Raw genomic sequence first — 25,156 nt, 5'->3', positions numbered from 1 at the left:
GGCAGCAGCATGAGGGTGCAGTGTGCCATGGGGCACTCACTCTGCTGGAGGAGGCTGTGCCAGGGGGGAGCACAGGAGGCAGCACAGCCCAGCCAGTCGCTCCTGGGGACACCAGGCACCAGGCTCTGCCCCCAACGTGTCCCTTCAGGCAGGGATGGGGCCAGGGCTCGCTCCAGGCAGGCCTGGCCAAAGGAACAGACAGAACAACGTGCCCATGAGAACATCAGCCTTTTATTTCCTCCCCACCATGTTCTCATGGCAGACAAGACACAGTCATGACAGAGGGCTGGGCAGCAAACCCCGAGCACAACACGACCGACGGACACCAGAGGAACACAGCTCAACACAAGCACAGCTTCAGGCTCACAGGGGGCACCTGCCCCAGCTCACAGCCCTGGGCACTGCGGGGCTTTGGAGCACGGTGCCCCAGAGCTGAGCCCCACAGTGGATGTGGGCACAGGGCTGTCACTGCCTGCCCCCCACGGTGGCAATGCCAGCGCAGGGGGCACAGCCAGTGTCCTGCCTGACTGTGTACCCCGCTGCAGCACATCAGCCCCCACCAGAGGGGACTCAGCACGTTGGAAACCCCCTGGCGCCCCTGCCAGCTCACAGCTCACAACCTACTGTTGCCCAGCCAGTGCCTAAAGAGGAGAAAGGCACTTTGGTGTGTCCCTGCTGGCCTCAGGAATGCTTGGGAGCAGTGGGAAGCTGAGCAAAGGTTTTCTGTGCTGGCTTCTCCAGAAGCCCTTTGGTCCCGGCCCTGGAGGGGGGCATCTCCCTGCAGCCCCTGTGCCCAGGGATCCCCACATGCCAGCGGAGCAGGAGCTCAGCTGGGCGGTGCAGCGCCAGCCCAGGCCCCTCACAGAGCCACTGTCACTGTGTCAGTGCTGAGCCCCTCAGGGCCGTGGTGCCGCCCAGCAGCTGGACAGGCGCCGCAGCAGGCGCGCGAGGGCTCCCCAGCCTGGCTTACCTCTGCCCGGGGCCGGGCTGCTGCCGCCACCCCCGGGGCCCTGCGGCACGGCCGGGGGCCTGGGGCTGCCCAGGGTGAAGCTGGGGGAGGCTCGGATCCGGGGGGAGTCCTGCTGGCTGCCCCCGCTGCCAGCGGTGCCGCTGCTGAAGCTCCTGGCACGGGGCAGCGCGTGGTCAGAGGCCGAGGTGGGCAGCCCCCTGCAGGGGTGAGACGTGGGGGTCAGCCCAGCACGGCGAGGGGGCTCCCCCTGCACCCTCCACCCACCACCACAGCCCAGCAGCAAGGGCAGAGCCCTTGCAGAGCCCTGGACTCCTCCTCAGGAGCTGCTGGGGACAAGGATGTCACCAGGACTGTCCCTGAGAGCCCCAGTGCCCTGCGCTGGACATCACTGTCCCAGCAGCGCTGTCTCAGGGTTCCTCACCCCCAGTCCCAAACCAAGGAATTGCTGAGTTTGGAAAAGGCCTTACACACCATGGTGTCCAAGCCTCCCCCAGCACTGCCCAGGCCACCACTGACCCATGGCCCCAAGTGCCACAGCCACAGGGCTTTGAAACCCTCCAGGGACAGGGAGTCCACCCCTGCCCTGGGCAGCTGTACTGGACAGCCCTTTCCAGGAGGGAATTGTTCCCAGTACCCAGCCTGAATTTCCCCTGGCCCAGCCTGAGGCCATTTCCCCTTGTCCTGTCCCTGTTCCCTGGGAGCAGAGCCCGACCCCCACCTGGCTCCACCCTGCTGTCAGGGAGCTGTGGGGAGGAAGAAGATCCCCCTGAGCTTCCTCTTCTGCAGGCTGAGCCCCTTCCCAGCTCCCTCAGGTCCCCCTGAGCCTCCTCTTCTGCAGGCTGAGCCCCTCCCCAGCTCCCTCAGCCTGTCGCATCCCAGCCCGGTGCAGGACGTGATGCAGGAGAGAGCTCCCAGCTTCCTGGGGCAGGCAAATCCCAACCAGCTCACTCCAGGGACTGAGCCCTGCCGTTCCCAGGGCCGGGAAGAGCTAGGGCCAGGGCAGGTGACCCTGGCAGGTGACTCACTTGGGGACATTTATCATGTCTAAGTGCCGTTATCCTGCAGCTCCCACGCTCGCCCCAGCCAGCCCTTACGTGGAGCTCCTGGGGGGGGTCCTGGCACCTCCTCTCCTCCGCGGGCCCCCGGCGCTGCCGCGCAGCCCCCGCACGTGCTTCAGCATCCAGGCCCGCAGGTTGCCCAGGCACGTGTGCTCCGAGAGCACGATCCGCGGCCAGGGGTTGCACTCGGCCATGTCCAGGGCTGCCACCGCCAGCGCCCGGCCCACCTGCCGGGACAGGGCACAGGTGAGGGGCGTGAGGGGGCAGCAGGGGGGGCACAGAGTGAGGGGCACAGGTGAGGGGGCAGCAGGGGGGGCACAGAGTGAGGGGTGCCAGGAAACAGCAGGGTGGGGCACAGCCACAGGGCACAGGTGAGGGGCATGAGGGGGCAGCAGGGGGGCACAGAGTGAGGGGCACAGGTGAGGGGACAGCAGGGGGGGCACAGAGTGAGGGGCACAGGTGAGGGGACAGCAGGGGGGGCACAGAGTGAGGGGCACAGGTGAGGGGCGTGAGGGGACAGCAGGAACAGCAGTGTGGTGAACACGTGAGGGGCATGAGGGTGACAGCAGGGGGGGGCACAGGTGAGGGGCGCCAGGGGACAGCAGGGTGGGGCACAGCCACAGGGCACAGGTGAGGGGGCACCAGGAGAGGAGGAATAGGACAGTGTGGGGCACAGGTGAGGGGCACCAGGGGACAAGAGGAACAGCAGAGTGTGGAGCACAGAGGGCACAGGTGAGGGGCACCGGGGGACAGCAGTGTGGGGCACAACCAGGGGGCACAGGTGAGGGGGCACCGGGGGACAGGAGAAACAGCACAGTGTGGGGCATGGGTGAGGGGCACCAGGGAACAAGAGGAGCAGCAGAGTGTGGGGCACAGGTGGGGGGGCACGAGGAGAGGAGGAACAGGACAATGTGGGGCACAACCAGAGGGCACAGGAGGAACAGCAGAGTGTGGGGCACAGGTGAGGGGCACCAGGGGACAAGAGGAACACAGGGTGGGGCACAGGTGAGGGGGCACCAGGAGAGGAGGAACAGCACAGGGTGAAGCACAACCAAAGGGCACAGGTGAGGGGGCACCAGGACGGGAGGAACAGGACAGTATGTGGCACAGGTGAGGGGCACCAGGGGACAAGAGGAACAGCAGAGTGTGGAGCACAGAGGGCACAGGTGAGGGGGCTCCGGGGGACAGGAGGAACAGCACAGGGTGGGGCTCAGGTGAGGGGCACCAGGAGAGGAGGAATAGCACAGTGTGGAGCACAACCAAAGGGCACAGGTGAGGGGGCACCAGGACGGGAGGAACAGGACAGTGTGGGGCACAGGTGAGGGGCACCAGGGGACAAGAGGAACAGCACAGGGTGGGGCACAGGTGAGGGGGCACCAGGGGACAGGAGGAACAGCACAGGGTGAAGCACAACCAAAGGGCACAGGTGAGGGGGCACCAGGATGGGAGGAACAGGACAGTGTGGGGCACAGGTGAGGGGGCACCAGGGGACAGGAGGAGCAGCACAGTGTGGGGCACACCAGAGGGCCCAGTGAGAAGGGGAGCACAGGAAGAGGGGAAGCATGGGGGAGAAAAGGGGGACACAGGGACAGGAAGGCACCAGGAGAAGGGGGGGCACGAGGGGAGATGAGAGCACCAGGAAGGAGGGATGCCAGGGGATGGGGGCACTGGGGAGAGGGGCAACTCCCCAGAGCCTGGGGCAGCAAAGCCCCAGCCCCAAGCCCAGCCCACCCTCGGGATGTCTCTCCCCCTGCAGGCCGCCCCGGGCCCGTACCTGCTCGAAGAGGTCCACGGTGTAGCGGGAGGGGAAGTTGGGCTGCGGCGGGGGGCTGGCACGGCCGTTGTCATGGCAGGCCCCCGGGATGCTGTTCACCGAGCGCCCCGCGTTGTAGTTGCACTCCAGGGTGTAGCTGCGGGGCACGAGGGAGCCTCTGTTACCCACAAACCCGCAGCAGGGCTGGGGCTGTCCCGCATCATTCCCCTGGCAGGGCCACTGCAGCAGATTCAGGGCACTGGAAAGGGGGTCCCACTGCACCAGGGAGGGGGTCCTGCTCCAAAGGACACAGAAGTGCAGGGAAAGGGGCAGGGTTTTGAGGAGAGCCCCCTCCGATGGCAGGAATGGCCCACGCCCTGTGTGGGGATGCACGGACGTACCAGAGATCAGCAGGATGGGAATTCAGGATGGATGTCTGAGGGTGGCACCCAAAGTGCCAAGGTCCCTGTGAGGAGACCTCTTGGTCACCTCTGGAAGGTGATGGGGAATGGGGGAGTCCCTGATGGGTAGAGAAAGGGAAATTATCTACTGTCACCACCAACAGTCCAGGGAGTGGGCAGCTACAGCCTGACCCTGACCCTCAAGGTGCCTTGGAGCACTTCCTCCTGGAGGAGGAGGAGGGATGGACAACTGTGGGCTAGGAGCTGCCAGCTGGGATGGCTCCCATCTGTCCCACTGGTCCCATCTGTCCCACGGCAGGGCCAGCAGAGCAGAAAACCTGAGCAGCTCTGGCCCAGTCTGCCTGGGGCCCACACGAGCACGGGGAGCACTCCCAGCTCTTTTTGGGATGTTGCTGTTGGATCAACAGCCTGGGCTGCTCCAGGTCAGTCACAGAGCAAAGCTCCCCAGTGAGCCAAGCCCAAAGCCCACGAGTGAGTGTGTGTGTGTGTGCTCCTGTGGGGCTGCAGTGGGCACAAGGCAGCAGCTGAGCACACAGCAAGCGCCGAGGAAACTGAGAGAGCCTCTGCTCTGTGGGTCTGGCTGCCTCACCCCGTGGCATAGCCCCAGGAATATCCCATCCCCTGTGGGAGAGGGATGGATCACAGGCATCCCCAGCTCACGGGATCACTGATGGGCTGAGGCTGGAATCTCACACACAGCCACGGGGATGCTGTGCCTACCACAGCTCTACTTAATTACAGCTCAGTACAGCCAGGAACACGCAGGAAAGAGGAGAATTCCCCTCAGAAAGCTGTTCAAGAGCAGGGAGAAGCAGCCAGAGGAGCTGCAGAGGGGTGGGGAGGAACAGGGAGGAAAGGAGCCTGCATCTCAGCAACACGGCACAGCCAGCACAGCCAGGCCCAGCCTCTGCTGACCGCCCTGGGGCCACGCAGGTGTCTGTCCCACAGAACTGCGTCCCCTTTGCCCACATCCCCACCCACTCTGAGCTGCCCTACCTGTGGATGATGCCCAGGGCCTTGTAGATGGCCACGCGGCCGCTGCCCTCCTTGGACTGCCCGTCGCGCTTGTCCCGCGCGTACATGTTCTTCTCCGAGAAGTTGCAGCCCGTGAAGTCAAAGTAAGGGGAGTTGAGGGAGATGAGCTTGGGGAACAGCATGTTCTCCACCTGCAGGGGGCAGGGAGCAGCAGGGCTGAGCGGGGCTGCCCATCCTGCTCCAGCGGGAGCAGTGCCGAGCACAGGGTGGCACCAGGCTCTGCCCAGCTCCAGGGTCTCACAAGCTCCAGCTGTGCCCAGGGTATAAAGGAATTGACAGAGTGACAAAACTGTCCTCTGTCCCCTTAAAAAGGAAAGAAATCCATAAGTTTCTCTCCTCAATTAGGTGAAAAGACACCTCATAGGACCTGGGGGGTTTCACCTCAAACTTAAGGATAGCCAATTTGACAGAAGCCGAAAAGTCCTGCCTGAGCAATTTACCAGAAAAGGAAGAGAACATAGAAAGCAATCCCTTTTGTGAGGTGTTTTACCATGGGTAAGGACCTCTTGCACCTGGCTGGGTTTTTCTCTGTAAAGTTTTTTTATTTTGCCTTTTATGAAAACCTTTTTGTTTCCAACACTGCCACAGAAGCCATCCTGCTGCTTTTCTGCCTTCTAAGGTAGCTGAGCTATCTCAGGTGTGACATAGATCTCCAAGAGCTTGTGAGACCTGGCTGGAGGAGACCCACATTCCAAGGGCATGCTGCCCACCCCTCGATGGGTCTCCTGACAGCCAGCTGGGAGCACACCCTGCTGACCCTCACCAGCTCCCAGGGGGAATCTGAGACCTCCTGCTGCCCTGGTCACCACGCGGGGGGAGGACAGAGAGGAGGAGGAAGAAAGGAGGAGGAAAGAAGGAAAGGAGGAGGAAAAGGAAGGAACTGTGAAGGGATTCCACGCCCCTCTCGCAGCAGCAGGAGCACTGGGGCAGAGCAGAGCAGCAGGAGGCTCCGGCGGCCGCAGCACTGCGGGTTCGGGCGGGGCCCTCACCTGGTCGTTCTCGTCGCTGAAGCAGTTGCCGTACATGAAGCAGCCGCGCTTGGAGGCGTGCCCGTGCAGGTCCACGTAGTAGGCGAGGCCACTGTCTCGGGGCGCGATGGGCTCTGCGGGCTGTGCGGGCTCAGCTTCGGGCACGGGGGCAGGGGCGGGGGTCCCGGGCCCCTCCTCACGGCGCTCGCTGCCGGGGCTCGATGGCAGGATGCAGGCGGCTCGCTCGGAGCCGTCTGACACCTGGGCATCCTGGCCCGGCGCCCTGGGGCTGCTCTCGGCCGGGCAGGAGCGGCTGCCGGCCCGCCACGAGCCGGGGCAGTTGCGGAGGTTGTTGCTTTTGTCCAGCTCTGATAACGGGGCCTCCGCGGCCGGCACGGGGCAGTTGGGGGATTTCAGGCTCAGCGAGCTGGTGCCCAGGGGGGAGACAAACGTCCTCCAGTCCGGAGAGCCGGGCAGGACGCGGCTGTGCACGTGGTGGTAGAGCAGGACGGCCTTGGCGCCGTACACGGCGGGGTGCAGCTCGGCGTCGGGGTGCAGGTACTGCCGGTTCAGGTTCACCCCGCGCGAGTCGGTGCTGCGGGAGAGCCAGACACACCTGAGCGCTGCCAGGGCACCTGGGGCAGCAGCTGGGGCTGCTAGCACGGGCCAGGGTAAGGGAGCAAAAGGGGCCTTTGTATAGTATCCACAGATGTTTGATTCGGCTGTCTGGTGAGATGTTCAGGTCCCAGCACCCAGACACAGAGAGGCTCAATTTCCCTCTACAGGGGCCTGGGGGCTGAACCTGGTCTCGGGGCAGTACAAAGGTAAGGGACAATCAGGGAATAGGGAAAGACTGGCTCAGGGACATAGGAACAGGGAAGGAGCCAATGGGGTCTAACAGCTCTTTGAGGGAAGCTTCTTGTATCTCCCTAGACCAGGGAATGCCTCCCAACCCCAGGGTCTTCACACCCCGGCAGAGCTGAGCTCGCCTTGGAGCACCGAGGGCTTTGGGCTCTGCCTCAAAATGCCAATAATGGCCAGACCAATGGCCAGGAGCTGCCAGAGCAGTGACACTGCACAGTGTGGAAGAGTCCTGCACAACCCTCCCCAGAGACGGCAACCAGGAAGGGGCTGGAGCACCAGGAGAGGCTGAGGGAGCTGGGCAAGGGGCTCAGCCTGGAGAAAAGGGGGCTCTGGGAGGACCTTGTCACTCCCTGCAACTCCCTGACAGGAGAATGGAGCTATGTGGAAGGGCCAGGTTCTGCTCCCAGAGAACAAGGGACAGGACCAGAGGGAAGAGCCTTGACTCGAACCAGGGAAAGTTTAGGTTGGATATTGGGAACGCTTTCTTCATGGTAAGGGCTGTCCTGCCCTAGCACTGGCTGCCCTGGGCAAGGGTGGATTCCCCATCACTGGAGGAGTTTAAAAGCCCTGTGGCTGTGGCACTTGGGGACCAGGGTCAGCTGGGCTGTGCTGGGGTGGTTGGACTCCACGGTCTCACAGGGCTTTTCCAACCCAACTGAGTCCAAGATTCCATGATTTTATAAATATAACAAAACCCATAGAATCAGCTTTCTGAGATCCCTTCCTCAGCAAGCTCACAGCCTTTTCCACATTCACACCCATCAGTGAAGGACACTCCCCTTTTGCTCACATCTACCAACCAATACCCAAATAAACCCTTCCTGCTCCTTTTCCTTGAGGGAACAGTTGGCCTCAGGGGTCAGGGAGGATGTCTCCAGCCCCATGAAGCCCCGAGCAGGCCGGCAGGCAGGCAGAGGGCCCTGCACTCACCGGTAGTGGCCCCGCAGCACCCCGTCGGGGTTCAGCATGGGGATCAGCTTGAACACGAACATGCGCCGCAGCATCTGCGCCCGGGGGTCCTTCTCCCGCAGGATGAAGTCCAGGAAGCCATTGAAGACAAAGCTGGAGGGGGTTTCTCCTGGGTGGACTCTGCTGCTGAGGAAAAACACCTGGGGACAAACAGCCGGGCTGAGGGGGGTGTCCTGCCTGCCCTAGGATACCCCAAAAGCAAAGGGTCTCACAGACTTTGCTCCACCACCTCTGCCCAGACGCTCCAGCCCTTGGGGCCACAATGCCATTCTGGTCAGAGCCATGGGGGCTGCAGAAAGGGGCCACCACAGGGGCAGCTGGCCCCCAGCTCAGCCCAGCGTGGTGTCTCACCCTCTTTCCAGTGAAGCAGTGAGGCCGGGGTGTGCTGGTGTCTGGGAAAAGCTTGTCCAGCCGGGGCTCCCGCTTCTCCTGCATGCCATGGCACGAGGTGATGGTCAGCAGGTCCACACGCAGCTTGTCCAGAGAGTGGCACAGCAGCTCCCGGTGGTAATAGACCGAGTCCAGGGGGCTGGGGGGGAGAGGGGATCTCAGCCAGCCCCAGGGGCTCCCAGCTGGGTGGGGAATGCTGCCCACACTCACAGCCCCAGCCCCACAAGGAGCACCCCACATCTGGGCTGTTTGCTGCTGGACACCCCCAGAGCCTGCTGGGAGCACGAGCAGCCCTTCCTTCAGGGTGAGGAGGGGGGCCCAGGGCTGGGTTTGCCCTCCCCAAACCCAGCTGTGGCAGCAGCGGGGGATCAGCTCGGGCACAGCCAGACAGGCACAGAAGGTCAGGTCATCCCATAGGGGAGATAATGCCTGCCAGCAGGAGGGACAGGGCACTGAGGGACTCATCCCACCACGAGGTGACCCATTCTGGCAGGAGGGATGGCTCCAGAACAATAGGGATCCTCTGGAACCCCGTGGGTGGCTCAGGGCAAGCTGCTTGTGCAGAGCTGGGGCACAGAGGAGCACAGGCCAGGCAGCTCTGGGGAGGGCACAGAGACCCTCCTGCTGCAGACAGAGCTTTCTCAGGGGAAAAACCCCAAGCAGGCACGGCCCAGGAAGGCGGGACAAAGGCCAGGAAGGAGAAAGTGGGGGGCACACCTGCTGGGGGACATGTGCCTGCAGTCCTGGTAGCGGCGATCCAGCTCTTTGAGCATGTCCTGGCACTCCGTGTAGGAGAAGGGGTAGCAGAAGGCAAAGTAGGTGACGGTGCCACGCTCCAGGAAGCGGTGCACGAAGGACAGCACGAACTGCGCCTCCACCACCTGCCAGGGACACCAGGGAGAGGGCTGGGCACGGCCCAGGGGCACAGCCAGCCCAGCACAGCCCCCGCTGCTCCCACAGACACGGCCCGGGGGCAGAGCCAGCCCAGCATGCACATGTCCCTGCATGCACAGGGTCCTGAATGCACGTGTCCCTGCATGCACAGGGTCCTGCATGCACAGGGTCCTGCATGCACAGGGTCCTGAATGCACAGGGTCCTGAATGCACGTGTCCCTGCATGCACAGGGTCCTGCATGCACAGGGTCCTGCATGCACAGGGTCCTGAATTCACAGGGTCCTGCATGCACAGGGTCCTGAATGCACGTGTCCCTGCCTGCACAGGGTCCTGCATGCAGAGTCCTGCATGCACAGGGTCCTGAATGCACGTGTCCCTGCATACACAGGGTCCTGCATGCACAGGGTCCTGAATGCACAGGGTCCCTCCAGGCATATGTCCCTGTCTGCACAGAGTCCTGCATGCACAGGGTCCTGAATGCACGTGTCCGTGCATGCACAGGGTCCTGCATGCACAGGGTCCCGAATGCACGTGTCCCTGCCTGCACAGGGTCCTGCATGCACAGGGTCCTGAATGCACGTGTCCGTGCATGCACAGAGTCCTGCATGCACAGACTCCTGAATGCACATGTCCCTGCCTGCACAGGGTCCTGCATGCACAGGGTCCTGCATGCACAGGGTCCTGAATGCACGTGTCCCTGCCTGCACAGGGTCCTGAATGCACATGTCCCTGCCTGCACAGGGTGCTGCATGCACAGGGTCCTGCATGCACAGGGTCCCTCCAGGCTCATGTCCCTGCCTGCACAGGTCCCCGCCGGTGCTCACCTGGAAGCTGGGCCGCTGCTGGATGCGCTCCCAGCGCGGCCGCACGGGCAGCGTGCGCACGAAGGGGGTCATGCCCTGCGCGTACAGCCGGCTCTGCTTGTTCATGTTGAGGATGTGCAGCTTGATCAGCTTCCCCGGGGCGCCCCCGCTCACGCTGAAGTAGAACCAGGACCTGGCAAAGGGAGCAGCGGCGGCGCTCAGCCCCAGCCCGCGGCTCGCCGAGCTCTCCGCTGCCTCCGTACCCACCGGGAGCTGTCTGAGCCCCGGCGGGCGGAACCGGACCCCCGAACCCCCTCCCAGGGCACTCCGGGCCCCACCGGGAGCTGTCTGAGCCCCGGCGGGCGGAACCGGACCCCCGAACCCCCTCCCAGGGCACCCCCGGCCCCACCGCTCCCTCCTCCCGAGGTACCCACCCCCACCCGGTACCGCCGGAGCCCGTCAGACCCCCCGGCGCGGACACCGACCCCCCGAGCCCCCTCCCAGGGAACCGCCGCTGCCCCTTCCACCTCAGCCCCACCCGCAGCAGCCGCTCCCGGGCCCCCGCCAGGACCTTTCCCCGGGAATGAATCCCCGCGGAGCCCGGCCGGTCCCATCGGCCCTTCCCGGTTCCCCGGCCAGCCGTACCTGTTGCCGTTCTCATACTCAGTGTGGGCGCAGTCGGGCCGCGTCCACACGTTGAACTCGTAGTCGGCGGCGGGCAGAGCGCTGCCGCGGGCGGCGGGGCCGCCCCCCGGCTCTGTAGGCCGCACCTGTTCCACGTGTGCCAGGTTGCCCGAGTCGAAGTGGGAGCTGAAGAGCAGACCCCCGCAGCGGATGTCCATGGCCCCTGGCATCTCCATGGCACGGCCGGGACCGGCATCGCCCCGGGACGGCCGCGGCACGGCCGGTACGGGCCGCCCGGCAACAGCAACGCGCGCGGCCATTGGCTGCCGCCTCCCAGCAACCTGCCCGTCCATTGGCTGGCGCCTCGGCAACGGCCGCAGCGGCACCGGGGCAGCCGCCCATCTCGACCACGCCCCTCTCCGGCAGACAGACCACGCCCCAAATCGCGCGGGCCACGCCCCTTGTGACCAGGGCCACGCCCCTCGCTGGGCTCCGCGCCGGCCGCGTCCCCAGAGGGGACCGGAGTGACCGGACAGAGTGGACAGGGGGTGTGACCGGACACTGGCTGTGACGGGACACTGGGTGTGTGAGTGAGCATTGGGTGTGCGTGGGCACTGGGTGTGAGTGGACAGTGGGTTTGAGTGGGCACCGAGTGTGCGTGGACAGTGGGTGTGAATGGACACAGGGGTGTGAGTGGACAATGGGCATGACTGGACACTGGGTATGAGTGGACAGGGGGTGTCACCAGACAGTGGGTGTGACTGGACAGTGGGTGTGAGCAGACAGAGTGACAGTGGGTATGAGTGGACACTGCGGTGTGAGTGGACACTGGGTGTGACTGAACAGTAAGGTGTGAGTGCACACGAGGATGTGAATGGACACAGGGGTGTGACAGGACGTGGCCGTGCACAGACACACACACACGGAGCACAGGTGTGCATGGAGGCACGGAGACACCCGAACGTGCCCACACGTGGGTGAGCACAGAGGCACACACAGGTGCCTTTGCACACCTGTAAGAACACAGGCACTCCCGACCCCTGTGCACACCCCCATGGGTGACACACCCCCATGGGTGACACACCCCCACAGAGGTGACACACAAACATGAACAGAGGCAGGGGTCGAACCTGACACCTCCCCACCCCACACAAACACGCCAACCCCAGTCCCACCCATGGGGTGGCACCAGCAGCTCCCTGGACCCCCATAAACCCCCCCAGCCCTGGCACTGCCCCCCCGGGGTGGGTGGGACTGGGGGTGCAGGGGGGTCTGGACAGCCCGTCCCTCCCCATCACACACACGGCCATCTTCAACCAGGAAGAAATATAAAGCATACAGAGCAATTCTAAGGAAAAAATAATAAAATAAATCAGTTCATTCATTGGTGGGAAGGGGTGGGAAGGTGAGGGGCTCCAGGTGTCCACCCCTGACCCTGTGAGCAGGCAGAACACGAGGGGATGGGGATCACCCCCCAGGGACAGCGGGACAGGGAAAGCCAGAGCGGTCACAGGGTGTGGAGAAACCTGGGCGTGCGTTTGCCCGGCCCCCAAAAACACAAACCTCCCCAAAAGCCCCGATGGGACCCAAAGTTCCTGCGGGCACTGCCCGTGCCCTGCTGCACCCCGGGCAGCCAGAACACGGCGTGTGATTTCAGTGCCCAGAAATCACGGCCAGGGCCCAGTCCTTGAGGGCCAGGGTGGCGTCCTGCACGTACAGCCAGGAGGAATAGGTGAAGCTCATCAGGTGGTCCCTCACGCACTGCCACGTCACGTCCCCGCTGGAACAAGGACAGGGGATTGACTGGGGTCAGGGCCAGCAGGGATCAGGGACACGGGGGGCACAGGGGACCCCTGGGCAGGGCAGGGCACAGGGACAGGCACAGAGCCCAGGGGAAGGACGCCCAGGGGGCACCTGCTCACCTGCAGGAGTCGAGGCAGCGCTGCCAGCCCCGCTGCAGCAGCGCAGCCAGGCCCTGCAGCAGCGGCAGCAGGCAGCTGTGCAGCAGGAAGTGCAGCAGCTCCCGGGCACACTCGGCCAGGTGCAGCAGCACCTCGGGCAGCCGGCTCTGCAGCTGGGGAGCACAGGTGGTGTGGGGTGAGCACACCTGTGACACCCCCATCTCACCCCTCGCTCCCTCCCCAGCGGCCCAGAGCTCCCCCCGTCACTGCCCCATTGTCTGGAAAAATCCCTTGGCCAGGATTTCACTCCTGGGGAGCTGAGAGGCCTCAGAGAAAAAGGAAAACAGTATTATCTCATTTGCTTCTCCTGGGTTTTGCTGCTTTGGAATGTGGTTGGAGATTGTTCATCCAACCTGTGAATTGTTCATTAATTTAGTGTGAATTGTTTTGACTCAATGACCAATCATGTGTCAGGACTCTGAGGAGAGAGTCACGAGTTTTTAATTAGCATCTTGTTAAACCTTCTGTATGTATCCTTCCTCTATTCTTTAGTATAGTTTTAGTATGGTATTATTTAATAATCGAACATATTAAATATTATATTATATTATATTATATTATATTATATTATATTATATTATATTATATTATATTATATTATCTATATTAATAATTAATTATAAAATAATATAATTATTATTTTTACATTATTTATATATATTACTTTATACACATTAGTATAATTATCCTTTTATAATCTAATATAGATTATAACAATAGTAAATTAGCCTTCTAAAAACATGGAGTCAGAGTCATTATTTCCCTCCTGCCACAGGGAACCCAGCAAGCTCCACCCTCCCCAGGCTCCCTTTTCTGCAGCACCCAGCAGACAGGGCACCCACGCTCCGTGACCCTGATGCCACCCCAGGGGCACCCCCTGTGCCCACCCCACTCACCCAGTCGCCGAGGCAGGGCAGGCTGCCGTGGAGCCAGGCGAGCAGGGCACAGCCCTGCTGGGTCACAGCCCAGGCCACCTCCCCGGCGGTGCTCCAGAGCAGCTCCAGCTGCGGCCACAGCACCGACAGGGCCACGGCGCCGTGCTGGGCCAGGCTGCGCTCCAGCCACCTGCAACGGAGCCTCGGGTGAGGGCAGGGCTGGGCAGGGCACCGGGGGCACCCACACAGAGGGCACGGAGCTGCCAGCACGGGGTGAATGGGGCAGAGCTCCAGCGTGAGCTGGAATGGCTCAGGCAGGGAACAGGAACAGCTCCAGTGTGAGCTGGAATGGCTCAGGCAGGGATGGGAACAGGAACAGCTCCAGTCTGAGCTGGAATGGCCCAGGCAGGGATGGGAACAGCTCCAGTGTGAGCTGGAATGGCCCAGGCAGGAACAGGAACAGCTCCAGTGTGAGCTGGAATGGCTCAGGCAGGGATGGGAACAGCTCCAGTGTGAGCTGGAATGGCTCAGGCAGGGCTGGGAACAGGAACAGCTCCAGTGTGAGCTGGAATGGCTCAGGCAGGGATGGGAACAGCTCCAGTGTGAGCTGGAATGGCTCAGGCAGGGATGGGAACAGGAACAGCTCCAGGGTGAGCTGGAATGGCTCAGGCAGGGCTGGGAACAGTCCCAGCTCCCTGCCCAGCCCTCGTGGGCTGCCCAAGAGCCCCATCCCAGCCCCAGGAGGCACCCAGGGGTGTCACACACCTGTAGCCCTGCAGGCTGGCACGGGACACCTTCTGCCAGGCCAGCTGCGACACGGGCAGCACGCCGGAGGAGTGCAGCAGCCGGGCACAGGACGAGGCTGCAAGACAAAGGTGAGCTCCTTGAGTGGCCTTGCCTGTCTGTCTGTCCCCTGACACCTGTCTGTCTGTCCCCAAGGGCCCTGGGGGGGCACACGGCTCGAGCTGTGCTGTGGAAGCCCTCGGGAGATGCTCCAGGAGGGGACAGACAGACAGAATCCCCTGAGCAGACCCTCCCAAAGGGGAACAGGCAGTGCTGCAGCACCTCCATCCCCCAGCTGGACAGACGGACAGGCCCCACTGCTCACAGCAGCCACAGGACACAGGCAGGGACATGGAGGGGAAAGAGCCACAGGAGGGATCCCAGGGAGCAGGATCACTCCTGGGCAAGGGGAAAAAGCCTCAAGCTTGTGACAGGGAAGGTTTAGGTTGCAAACAAAACCCAGCTTCTTCCCAGCAAGGGTTTTTGTGACAGGGAAGGTTTAAGTTGCAAACAAAACCCAGTTCCTTCCCAGCAAGGGTTTTTTGTGACAGGGAAGGTTTAGGTAGCAAACAAAACCCAGTTCCTTCCCAGAAAGGGTTTTTGTGACAGGGAAGGTTTAGGTAGCAAACAAAACCCAGTTCCTTCCCAGCAAGGGCTGTGCAGGCTGCCCAGGGCCATGGTGGAGCTCCCATCCCATGGGGGGTTTAAAGGCCACGTGGATGTGGCACTTTGGGGACGGGGACAGGGGTGGCCTGGCAGTGCTGGGGGCTGCCCGGTGCCCCCAGAGCATTTCTGACCCTGGGTGAGCCCGTGAGCGCCCAGCCTACCCTGGAAGGAGCCGTGTGTGTGCACGTCGTGCAGCAGGAATCCAGCAGCCAGCAGCAGCAGCACGAGCAGCAGCCGGGCCCAGGGCAGGCCCCGGCCCCTCATCTTGCACAGCAGCTCCTGCACAGGGGGAGGACATGGCCCTGTCACTGCCACCGCCGGCTCCTGGCACGGGGAGCTCCAGCACAGCAGCACCACCCAGCCCCGGCCTCCCTGCTCCTGCCAGAGAGAGCTCAGTTATCCACAGTGCTCAGAGTGACCCTTGCACGGACTGGGGTTTGTGTGGGCTATCAGAGCACAGCTCTGCCTGTGCTCTCCAACTTTCATTCATTTCTGCTGCACAGTGTCTTAAGTGAGAGGTCACTTTGCCAGATGTGGCAGGAAGGATGCAAAAACACATGGCCACGCTTCCTGCACTAAGTCTGTCATTCCCAAGCAGGAAAGACACATCTGAGGGGACAGAGACATCTGCTGAGCAGCTGGGGTTGGACAGGGACCAGCACATCTGTCCCCAGCGTGTCCTGCGTGCGTGTCACCACGGGGCCCTGGCCCTGCACGTGGCCAGCAGCAGGAGGGGCTGGCCAGAGCCCCAGCACAGAGCTGAGATCCCAGCCTGGCTGCTGGCTACCGCCTGTCCCATCCCGTCCCCCCCTGTCCCGTTCCCTCCTGTCCCTCACCTTGCAGGCAGTGTCACAGGCGGCCACGTCCGTGTCCCCTCCAGCCCCCCTGGCTGCCAGCTCCTCGTTTGTCACCTTGAAGGAGCGAACCGTTTCCTGCAGGGACTGCTGCACCTTGGGCACAGCAGGGGCTGTGTCAGGACCCCCTGGACCCCACAGAGCCCCCTGGGCTGCCACGGCACCAGGAGGGCAAGGGTGGGTGCCATGGGGACATTGCCAGCTCAGGGAGCTCTCAGAGCAACACAGGGACATTGCCAGCTCAGGACATGTCCCAGCAGCACGGGGACACTGTCCCAGCCCACAGCTGCCATGGGGACACTGCCAGCTCAGGAGCTGTCCCACCAGCACAGGGACACTGTCCCAGCTGCCATGGGGACACTGCCAGCTCAGGAGCTGTCCCACCAGCACAGGGACACTGTCCCAGCTGCCATGGGGACACTGCCAGCTCAGGAGCTGTCCCAGCAGCACGGGGACACTGTCCCAGCCCACAGCCGCCCCGTGCCCCTGCCCAGCCCTACCTTCTTGCTGCTGCTCTCCCAGGACTGCAGCAGGTGGTTCAGCAGCAAGCTGTGGGTGAGGAGAACACAGGGCTGGCTCCGGAGCTCCCAGAGGAACTCAGGTGTGCCAGAGGCTCTGCAGGTGGGCGCAGGGCCCCCACAGCGTGCACTGACCTGGACTGGGCGAGGTGCTTGGTGTAGAGCTGCCTCCAGACGCTGAAGCTCAGCGGGTCCAGGCTCAGGCACTGGCTCAGGGAGGTCAGGAGCTGGGGAGGGGGCACAGCAGCTCCTTAGGGGTGACCCTCACCCCACAGGTGCCACAGAGGCACCAGACAGAGCTGCAGCACCCCTGCCCACAGAGGGGTGGAACTGGATGGGCTCCAAGGGCTCTGCCACCCAAACCATTCCAGGATTTGCTGATTCCTATCCCCTGGGAGCAGGCAGCAGACCCCTGCCTACAGCAATGTCTCCCTGCTGACAGAGTGACAAAACTCTCCTTTGTCCCCTTAAAAAGGAAACAAGCCCACAAGTTTCTCTCCTGAATTAAGTGAAAAGACATCTCATAGGACCTGGGGGACTTCACCTGAAAATTAAGGATGGCCAACTAGCCAAGAGCCAAAAAGTCCCACCTGAGCAATTTACCAGAAAAAGAAGAAAACAAAGAAACCAATCCCTTTTCTGAGGTGTTTTACCAAGAACAAAAACCTCTTACACCTAGCTCAGTTTTTCTCTGTAAAGAGTTTTGTTATTTTGCCTTTTATTAAAACCTTTTTGTTTCCAACACTACCACAGAAGCCATCCTGCTGATTTTCAGCCTTCTAAGGTAGCTGAGTGTGAAAAACATGTATTTTATGGTTGGCTTTTTGCAAACATTAAAATTAATATTATATGGGTTATGTTAGAAAGTTATGCTGTATTAATTTTCTTAAGTAGTGTGTTAACTATAGTTTTAGTTTATAACATAATGTTAAAATAGAAATTATGCTATGTAAGATACTTTTTTAAAGAGAGGAGTGAGATACTCTCACTGAGATAGCAGCCACAGGACATCTGAATCTTTCAGAGAAAGAGAATTTATTGCTCCCTTATCAGAAGAAACAAATTTCTTCCTGCCTCGCTCAGCCCTGGAGATGCAGTTAGGATTAAGAGGAAGGAGCTGACACTGCCCAGACAGAGTCCCGTGTTTGAATGGAATTTATGCATCATGGATGAGGTGTATGAATATGCAACAGGTTATTGTTTTTAAGGGTTAATCCTCTGTTAATGTGTGTCCTTTATTTGGCTTATTTTGCCCAGAAAGAGGTACCTGGACATCCGTAACTCTTTGTTTTTATTGTCTCATATTGTCCTAATCCTAATTGTACAAATTTACATTACTCTAATCATATTACTATTTTATAACCATTTTCTTACTATTAAACTTTAAAAATTTTAAAAGGAAGTGATTGGCGTTTTTCACACTGAGCTATCTTAGCTCTAAAACAGATCTGCAGGAGCTTATGAGCCTGACTCAGAGACCCCTATTCCACCTGCCCTGCCATCCCCATCCTGCTGAGAGCACTGCCACCTCTGCACCCTGAGAGCACTGCCACCTCTGCACCCTGACAGCACTGCCACCTCTCCTGACAGCACTGCCACCTCTGCACCCTGAGAGCACTGCCACCTCTGCACCCTGACAGCACTGCCACCTCTCCTGACAGCACTGCCACCTCTGCACCCTGACAGCACTGCCACCTCTGCACCCTGACAGCACTGCCACCTCTCCTGAGAGCACTGCCACCTCTGCACCCTGACAGCACTGCCACCTCTCCTGAGAGCACTGCCACCTCTCCTGACAGCACTGCCACCTCTCCATGGCGCCCCAGTTGTTCCACTACCTCTATAACCATTTCCAACCCCCTCCCTGGCCGTTCCGGGCTCACCTCCTCCTTCATGGCGGGCGGGCAGGCGGGCGTGGCGCGGGACAGGAAGGAGGGGAAGTAGGTGTGCAGGGCAGCCTCGGGCCGGGCGCCCAGCGCCAGCACCTTCAGCCGCGGGTACAGGCGCCGCAGCTGCTCCTGCAGGCTGGGGACAGACACGGGGCTGATGGTGGGCACCGGGGGGGCACCAGGGCTCCCTGCGCCCGCCCGTGCCCGGATGGAGCGGCGCACCTGGGGGACAGCGAGTTGTTGGGCATGAAGGCGAAGTCCAGGAGGGGGAAGAAGTCCTTGGGGCCGATCATGCCGAAGCCTTTGGTGAGGTTGGGGTGCATCCTGCACAAGAGAGGCCTGAGCTGCTGGGGCCTGGCACGGGCAGTGCAGAGCCCCAGGGCAAAGGGGGGGTCACTCACTCACATCAGGAGCCGGTCCAGGTAGGAGACGGCGTACGGAGACAGGGACTTGATGCCGAGCACCGGGAGCATGACACCGAGCCACACTGCAGGGACAGCAGGGAGGCTCTGCCGGGCTGTGCTGCACCCAGAGCACCAGGGACAGCAGGCACATCCCTGGGAATGGCCCCGGGGCAGAGGAGCAGCACACCGCCTGTCCTTCCAGGCAGGATGGCTCTCTCACACCCAGCCCGGGGAATTGCACCTGAGGATCCTTCCCAGCCCTTCCCCAGCCCTCAGCAGCACCAGCAGCACAAGGGGAGGGCGCTGCCAGTCCCAGGAGGGGATCCCACACTGGCTCTCACCTTTCAGGCCCTCGTGGAGGTCGGTGAAGCCGGCCTGCCCCAGCGCCCAGAGCACGGTCAGGCACTTGGCCGGCCGGCTCTGCTGGGAGCGCAGCACCTCCAGGTACTGGGGAGAGAGGGACCTCAGGAACAGTGCCACCCACAGTGCCACCCATCCCATCCCATCCCATCCCATCCCATCCCATCCCATCCCATCCCATCCCATCCCATCCCATCCCATCCCATCCCATCCCATCCCATCCCCTCCAGGTACTGGGGAGAGAGGGACCTCAGTGGGAACAGTGCCACCCACAGTGCCACCCATCTATCCCCAGCACCCCCAGGGACTGTGGGACAGAGGGCACCCCAGTGGGCACAGTGCCACCCACCCAGCCCAACCACACCTGCAGCCATGGCACCAGCAGCCCCCAGCCCCTGGAAGGGACCTGCAGCTGCAGGTGAGACCAGGGGCCATTCTGGGGCAATAGAGGGACCCCAAACCCAGCCCTGGGGGTGCAGGGGGACAGGGGGAACCCCAAAGTCAGCCCTGGGGGTGCAGGAGGATAGGGGATATCCCAAACTCTAGGGGTGCAGGGGGAACCCCAAAGCCAGGTCTGAGGGTGCAGGGGGAATCCCAAACCCAGCTCTGGGGGTGCAGGGGGACAGGGGGAACCCCAAACCCAGCTCTGGGGGTGCAGGGGGACAGGGGATATCCCAAACCCAGCTCTAGGGGTGCAGGGGGAACCCCAAAGCCAGGTCTGAGGGTGCAAGGGGAACCCCAAACCCAGCTCTGGGGGTGCAGGGGGAATCCCAAACCCAGCCCTGGGGGTGCAGGGGGACAGGGGGAACCCCAAAGTCAGCTCTGGGGGTGCAGGGGAACAGGGGATATCCCAAACCCAGCTCTAGGGGTGCAGGGGAAACCCCAAACCCAGCCCTGGGGGTGCAGGGGATATCTCAAACTCAGCTCTGGGGGTGCAGGGGGAACCCCAAACCCAACCCTAGGGGTGCAGGGGGACAGAGAAACCCCCAAACCCCGCTCTGGGGGTGCAGGGCTGTGGGCAGGGCAGGCAGAGCCCACTGGGGACCCCGGTCCCTCTGCAGAGGAGGGCAGAGGGGTCCGAGGGCTCTGTGCAGCGGGGTGCGGGAGCAGCCCCCCAGGTTTACAGCCCCCCCAGCCAAAGGCAGCCCCGCCCAGCTGACCTTGCCCAGGTTGGTGGTGGCGATGCGGGGCCGGTACAGCAGCAGGGCCTGGATGCAGATCCTGTAGCCGTGCAGGGACTCCCCTGGAAGGCAGAGCGGGGAGCTCCTGCTCAGCACGGCCTCCGTGAGGAACCCCGGAGAGGCAGGGAGGGGCAGGCACTGGGGAGCACGGGGAGCTCACCTTGGGCCTTGTCCAGCTCCTGCAGCATGGTGTAGATGCAGTGGTCAAAGAAGAGCTCCAGGACGTCGGAGGCCTTGGCCAGCAGGGAGCGGATGATGTTCCTGAGCTCCTTGCCCACCAGGCAGTACGGGTAGTCTGGGGGAGGAGAGGGGACAGTTCAGTGAGACCCTGCTCTGCACAGCTCCAGCAGGGCTGAGGAACCAGCCCAGTGTGAGACAGCACAGGGAGTGCCTCATCCTCATCCTCATCCCAGCTGGGCAGCCCTGGCCTCCTCCCCAGGGACCCTGTGGCATTCACATTCTCTGAAAAACTCCCTTTGCTCAGCATTTTTCTGCTGGGAAGCTGAGAAGCCTCAGAGAAAAGGAAAACAATCCTTATCTCATTTGCTTCTCCTGTGGTTTGCTCATGTGGGATGTGTTTGGAGATTGTTTACCCACAGGTGATTGTTCCATTGGATTCGGGGTTTGGGGTTCCCCTGCAGCCCCAGAGCTGGCTTTGGGGTACCCCCTGCCCCCCTGCACCCCCAGAGCTGGGTTTGGGGTTCCCCTGTCCCCCTGCACCCCCAGATCCTGATTCTGAACCACCCCCAGGTGATTCTGCTGTGAGTTGTTTTGACTCTTTGGCCAATCAGGGCCAAGCTGTGTTGGCACTCTGGAGAGAATCACAAGTTTTCATAATTAGATTCTTACCATTCAGTAAGTATCTTTTCTGTGTTCTTTAGTACAGTATTCTTTAATATAATGTAGTATCATATAATATAAATGCTTCTCTGTGCTGCAGAGAACTCTGCACCCATTCTGATGGTATTTGTTCTCTGCAACACTCAGATCTACCTTCCTCACAGCCAGAAAACTGCTGGGGGAGCCCCAGTTTGCAGGTGCAGCATCAGTGTGTCTGTGACAAGAGAAGGCTGTCTGTCCTTGTGGGGACAGCCCAGAGCACGGGCAGCGTCAGTGTGTCTGTGACAAGAGAAGGCTGTCTGTCCCAGAGCCAGTTTTGTTCCCCACTTTTGCTCCCCATCCCCAGCACGCCCAGGGCAGCAGCACACTCACCGTGAGGGTGCTGGCTCAGCACGGGGTCACTCCTGGGTGCTTGCAGCTTGTAGTTGAGGTACCCAGCCAGGTCCTTCACCCACACCGAGGGGTTCTCAGGGAACACGCTGCGGCTCTTCTGCAGCTCCTTCTGCAGCTCCGCCAGGTCCAGCTGCCAGGGACAGACAGACAGACAGACAGACAGGCTCAGCCAGGGTGAGCAGGACCGGGCAAGCAGCGCAGGGAGGAGACAGCTCACTCTGGGTCCCAAGGGGCATGGAGGGCGATGCTTCCAGCTCCATCCACATGGAACACCCTGGAGCTGCATGGCCCATCACCCAAAGCACGGCCAGCAGAGACCTGGGCTGATGCCAGCCACGGCTGCTGCACACTGCACAGCCAGAGCCCCCAGGCAGGGAGCACACAGCCCTGAGCAGCCAAACCCACCTGGAGAACAGCCCTCAGCACCACGCCAGGCAGCAGCAGCTCCCACCCCTCCTGCACTGCCACCCAGGCATGTCCCTCCCTGCTTTGACACCTGCTGCTCTGTGGGGCTGCTCCAGCAGGGCCTGCTGCAAGGCTCAGGGCTGTGAGAGTGCATTCCCCCTGCCTCACTGAGCCAGGTGACCCTGGGCAACCTCACCTGAGCTCCAGCAGGGCCTGCTGCAAGGCTCAGGGCTGTGACAGTGCATTCCCCTTGCCTCACTGAGCCAGGTGACCCTGGGCAGCCCCACCTCGTGAGAGGAATTCCACACAAACCAGCTGGTGCCACACAGGGAATGACACCTGTCCCAGTGAGGTGACAGTGGCTGTCCCCTGAGCTCTGGCTGCCCTGCCTCCCCAGGGAGCACGGGAATGCCACACACTCCTGTCACTGCGGGCAAAACGGGATGTGCAGGGATACTGGAACCATGCAGAGAACCCCACCCAGGGCAGGGGGATGCAGAGGGAACCCCCCCCTCATTTGGGGGCAGTGGAGGTCCCAGGGCACAGGGGGGATGAGGAGGAGCTGAGCCAGCAGTGCCTGCCAGCCCAGGGACACATCACCCCAACCCAGCCTGCCTCGGCCAGTTCTGGAACCCTCCGTGCCCAGACACGACCAGGACAGGTAGGACAGACAGACAGACAGGTTCTGCAGAGCCGGCCAGGGCACAGCAGCTGCACCAGCGACTCCCAGGGCCCCACCAGCGGGACAGGGAGGAGGTTCAGCCATCAGAGGCTTCCTCGGGGATCCTCCCAGACACGGCAGCGATGAGGGGAACGAGAGAGCCCCTTCAGCCATGGGGAACCAGAGAGCCCCTTCAGCCACGGGCAACCAGAGAGCCCCTTCAGCCACGGGGAACGAGAGACCCCCTTCAGCCACGGGGAACGAGAGAGCCCCTTCAGCCACGGGGAACGAGAGACCCCCTTCAGCCACGGGGAACCAGAGAGCCCCTTCAGCCACGGGGAACGAGAGAGCCCCTTCAGCCACGGGCAACCAGAGAGCCCCTTCAGCCACGGGCAACCAGAGAGCCCCTTCAGCCACGTCCCACCGCTCAAGGGCACACTCACGGCTTTCATGGCTTCCTCCAGCGAGCGGCTCCGGCCCGGGGCCGTTCCCCTGTCGCTGCCCGGTGCCTTCTTGCCGCTCTTACCGCCGTGCTGCTTCCGCTGCGGCGGCTCGGGGGCCGCGGCCGGGGGCACCTGCTCCTTGTTCTGCTTGCGCAGCGCCCGCTCGAAGCCCAGCTGGAAGATGGTGCTGGAGGTGGCGATGGGAGCTGCGGAGGGGACACGGGGACACGGGGACGGGGACACGGTGACGGGAGCGCCGCGGGCAGCGGCGACACGAGGGCACGGGGAGGGAGCCGGGGTACCGGAGCGAACGGCGGCTCCTGGCCGGTGCAGGGCCCCGGGGTCGCGCACAGCACCCGCACGGACCGCGATGCGCGCCCGGGGCTCCACCGCCAGGCCCGGGGAGCCCGCCCGGCCCCGGCTGCCGCTCCGGTACCGGCGGGATCCCCGGAGAGCCCCACAGCTACACCCGCCTCTCCCCGGGACCCACCGGGGACCCCCGGCCGCCCCACGCGAGACCCCCGGTGCCCCACACACAGCGCCCCCGGAGCCACGGGACCCCGCCCGCCGCACCGGGGCCCGCGGGCGCTGGCACTCACCGGGCACAGGGAGAGCGCGACCGGCGTTGGCCTCTCCCAGGGCACGGCGGCTGCCGGCGCCGCCCGCGGGCCCCCGGCGGCCCTTGCGCACCACCTCCCAGCGGCCGGGAGCGGCGCCGGCCGTGCCGGTGCCCGGGGCCGCTCTCGCCGCCGCCATCGAGACCCGGAGCGCCACGGGCGGCGCCGGGCCGGGGCCAGGGCGCGTGCGCGCGCGGCTGCCGCCGATTGGCTGAGCCCGGGGATACGCGCCGCTCGTGCCGGCTGCCACGTCCCCGCCCCGCCTCGCCGGGAAACGTGACAGGGCGGGCATGGCCCCGCCCCCCGAGGGGCGGGATCAGCACAGGGCACCGCCTCCTCTGAGACCCCGCCCACAGAGCGGCCTCCATGGCGGGAAAGAAGCGGGGCTTGAGGGGAGCGACGCTGGTGACGTTTCAAAGTGGGCGGGGTCATTGAGGGGGCGTGTCCACTGTGTTCGCGCCGCCGCTTCCAGAACCGCCTCGACCTGGCAGGGGCGGAGCCTTGCGAGAGGCTGGGGGCGTGTCCATGCAGATTTGTGCCCGCCGCGCGGCATGCCGGGCCCGATCCCGCGCCGAGCCCGCGCTGTCCCGGCGCGTCCGCGGGCTTGGCGCGGGCCGGGCCGTGCCGGGCCGTGCGGGCCGGGCCGCAGCGCGGCAGGGCCGGGCGGGGTCGGGGCCGGGCCGGGGCGGGCGTGCGCTGGGCGGGCGTGCGTTGGGCAGGGCAGGCGGGCGGCGGGGCGGGTGGGGCATACTTACCTGGCAGGGGAGACACCATGATCAGGCAGGTGGTTTTCCCAGGGCGAGGCTCATCCCTTGCACTCCGGGTGTGCTGACCCCTGCGATTTCCCCAAATGCGGGAAACTCGACTGCATAATTTGTGGTAGTGGGGGACTGCGTTCGCGCTCTCCCCTGGTTTTTCTGGTTAAAGACAGATTTAACATATCCAAGGCGTAATTTAATATCGAACCATCACGAATCCTCCCCAGCCCATCCTGTGCTCACTCTATACACTCATCCCGCAGTCAAAGCTCCCGTGGATCTCAGCAGGATTCAGGGCCATCAGCGCTCCCCGCACGTCGCTGCGCTGTCTCTGCCGCTGCATGAGCCCACAGTGCCCCGGCAGTGCCCGCTGGGCGGAACCGGCACCTCGCCCCTTTCCCCGCGGCGTTTCCCTGGTCCCGCAGACACGGGATCCGCTGGCCGGTTCCTGCGGGCAGTGTGCTCCCCCGGCCGCTGGTCCCCGGCTGTCCCCGAGCCTCTCTGCCCTCCGACCCTTCGCGAGGGTCCCGGGCCACTCAGCAGTTGCATCCACGGTGCCACAGTGAATTATTAAAACCGAAAATCGCGGACAAAGACTCTCTAGTTAAAGTCAGTAAGTGGTGTGTTTATAACACCAGCGGGCACGATGGGGGTCATCCCCAAAAATGCGTGACCGCACCACACAAGGATTTTTGCCTTCGATTTATTTTCCAAAATAGTACATATGCACAACACCAGCACCTCCCATCCCCGCGCTGTATTCAAATGAGGTTATTAATCCTTCACGCGTGCGCAGT

At 62.7% G+C, this 25,156-nt stretch overlaps 2 protein-coding genes and 1 non-coding gene across 3 annotated transcripts; 1 reads left to right on the top strand and 2 right to left on the bottom strand.

Moving 5' to 3' along the window:
• Positions 1-212: 212 nt before the first annotated feature.
• On the bottom strand, positions 213-11,008 carry AGBL5 (AGBL carboxypeptidase 5). The gene is made up of 10 exons (XM_059468902.1): positions 10,773-11,008; positions 10,149-10,320; positions 9,147-9,310; positions 8,391-8,568; positions 8,001-8,179; positions 6,228-6,801; positions 5,200-5,369; positions 3,803-3,938; positions 2,065-2,255; positions 213-1,167 (listed from the first exon to the last, which is right to left on the bottom strand). The coding sequence occupies exons 1-10, from the start codon at positions 10,985-10,987 to the stop codon at positions 897-899; spliced, it is 2,250 nt and encodes a 749-aa protein (XP_059324885.1). The 5' UTR covers positions 10,988-11,008; the 3' UTR covers positions 213-896.
• Positions 11,009-12,104: 1,096 nt separating this feature from the next.
• Positions 12,105-23,757, bottom strand: TMEM214 (transmembrane protein 214). The gene is made up of 17 exons (XM_059468903.1): positions 23,584-23,757; positions 22,985-23,190; positions 21,455-21,605; positions 20,403-20,537; positions 20,222-20,304; positions 19,043-19,148; positions 18,703-18,784; positions 18,520-18,621; positions 18,292-18,433; positions 16,544-16,635; positions 16,391-16,439; positions 15,873-15,986; positions 15,198-15,315; positions 14,353-14,449; positions 13,609-13,777; positions 12,674-12,825; positions 12,105-12,531 (listed from the first exon to the last, which is right to left on the bottom strand). Exons 1-17 carry the CDS (start codon positions 23,738-23,740, stop codon positions 12,405-12,407), a joined length of 2,082 nt encoding a protein of 693 aa, XP_059324886.1. The 5' UTR covers positions 23,741-23,757; the 3' UTR covers positions 12,105-12,404.
• Positions 23,758-24,348: 591 nt separating this feature from the next.
• LOC132071906 (U1 spliceosomal RNA) lies at positions 24,349-24,512 on the top strand. The gene has a single exon (XR_009418249.1). It is a non-coding gene; the product is annotated as a U1 spliceosomal RNA (small nuclear RNA).
• Positions 24,513-25,156: the final 644 nt, after the last annotated feature.

This window comes from Ammospiza nelsoni, chromosome 3 (genome assembly GCF_027579445.1).
Source record: "Ammospiza nelsoni isolate bAmmNel1 chromosome 3, bAmmNel1.pri, whole genome shotgun sequence".
NCBI classification, from domain to species: domain Eukaryota; kingdom Metazoa; phylum Chordata; class Aves; order Passeriformes; family Passerellidae; genus Ammospiza; species Ammospiza nelsoni.
The sequence above is the reverse complement of the archived record's forward strand: the minus strand, read 5'-3'. Positions and strand labels throughout refer to the sequence as shown.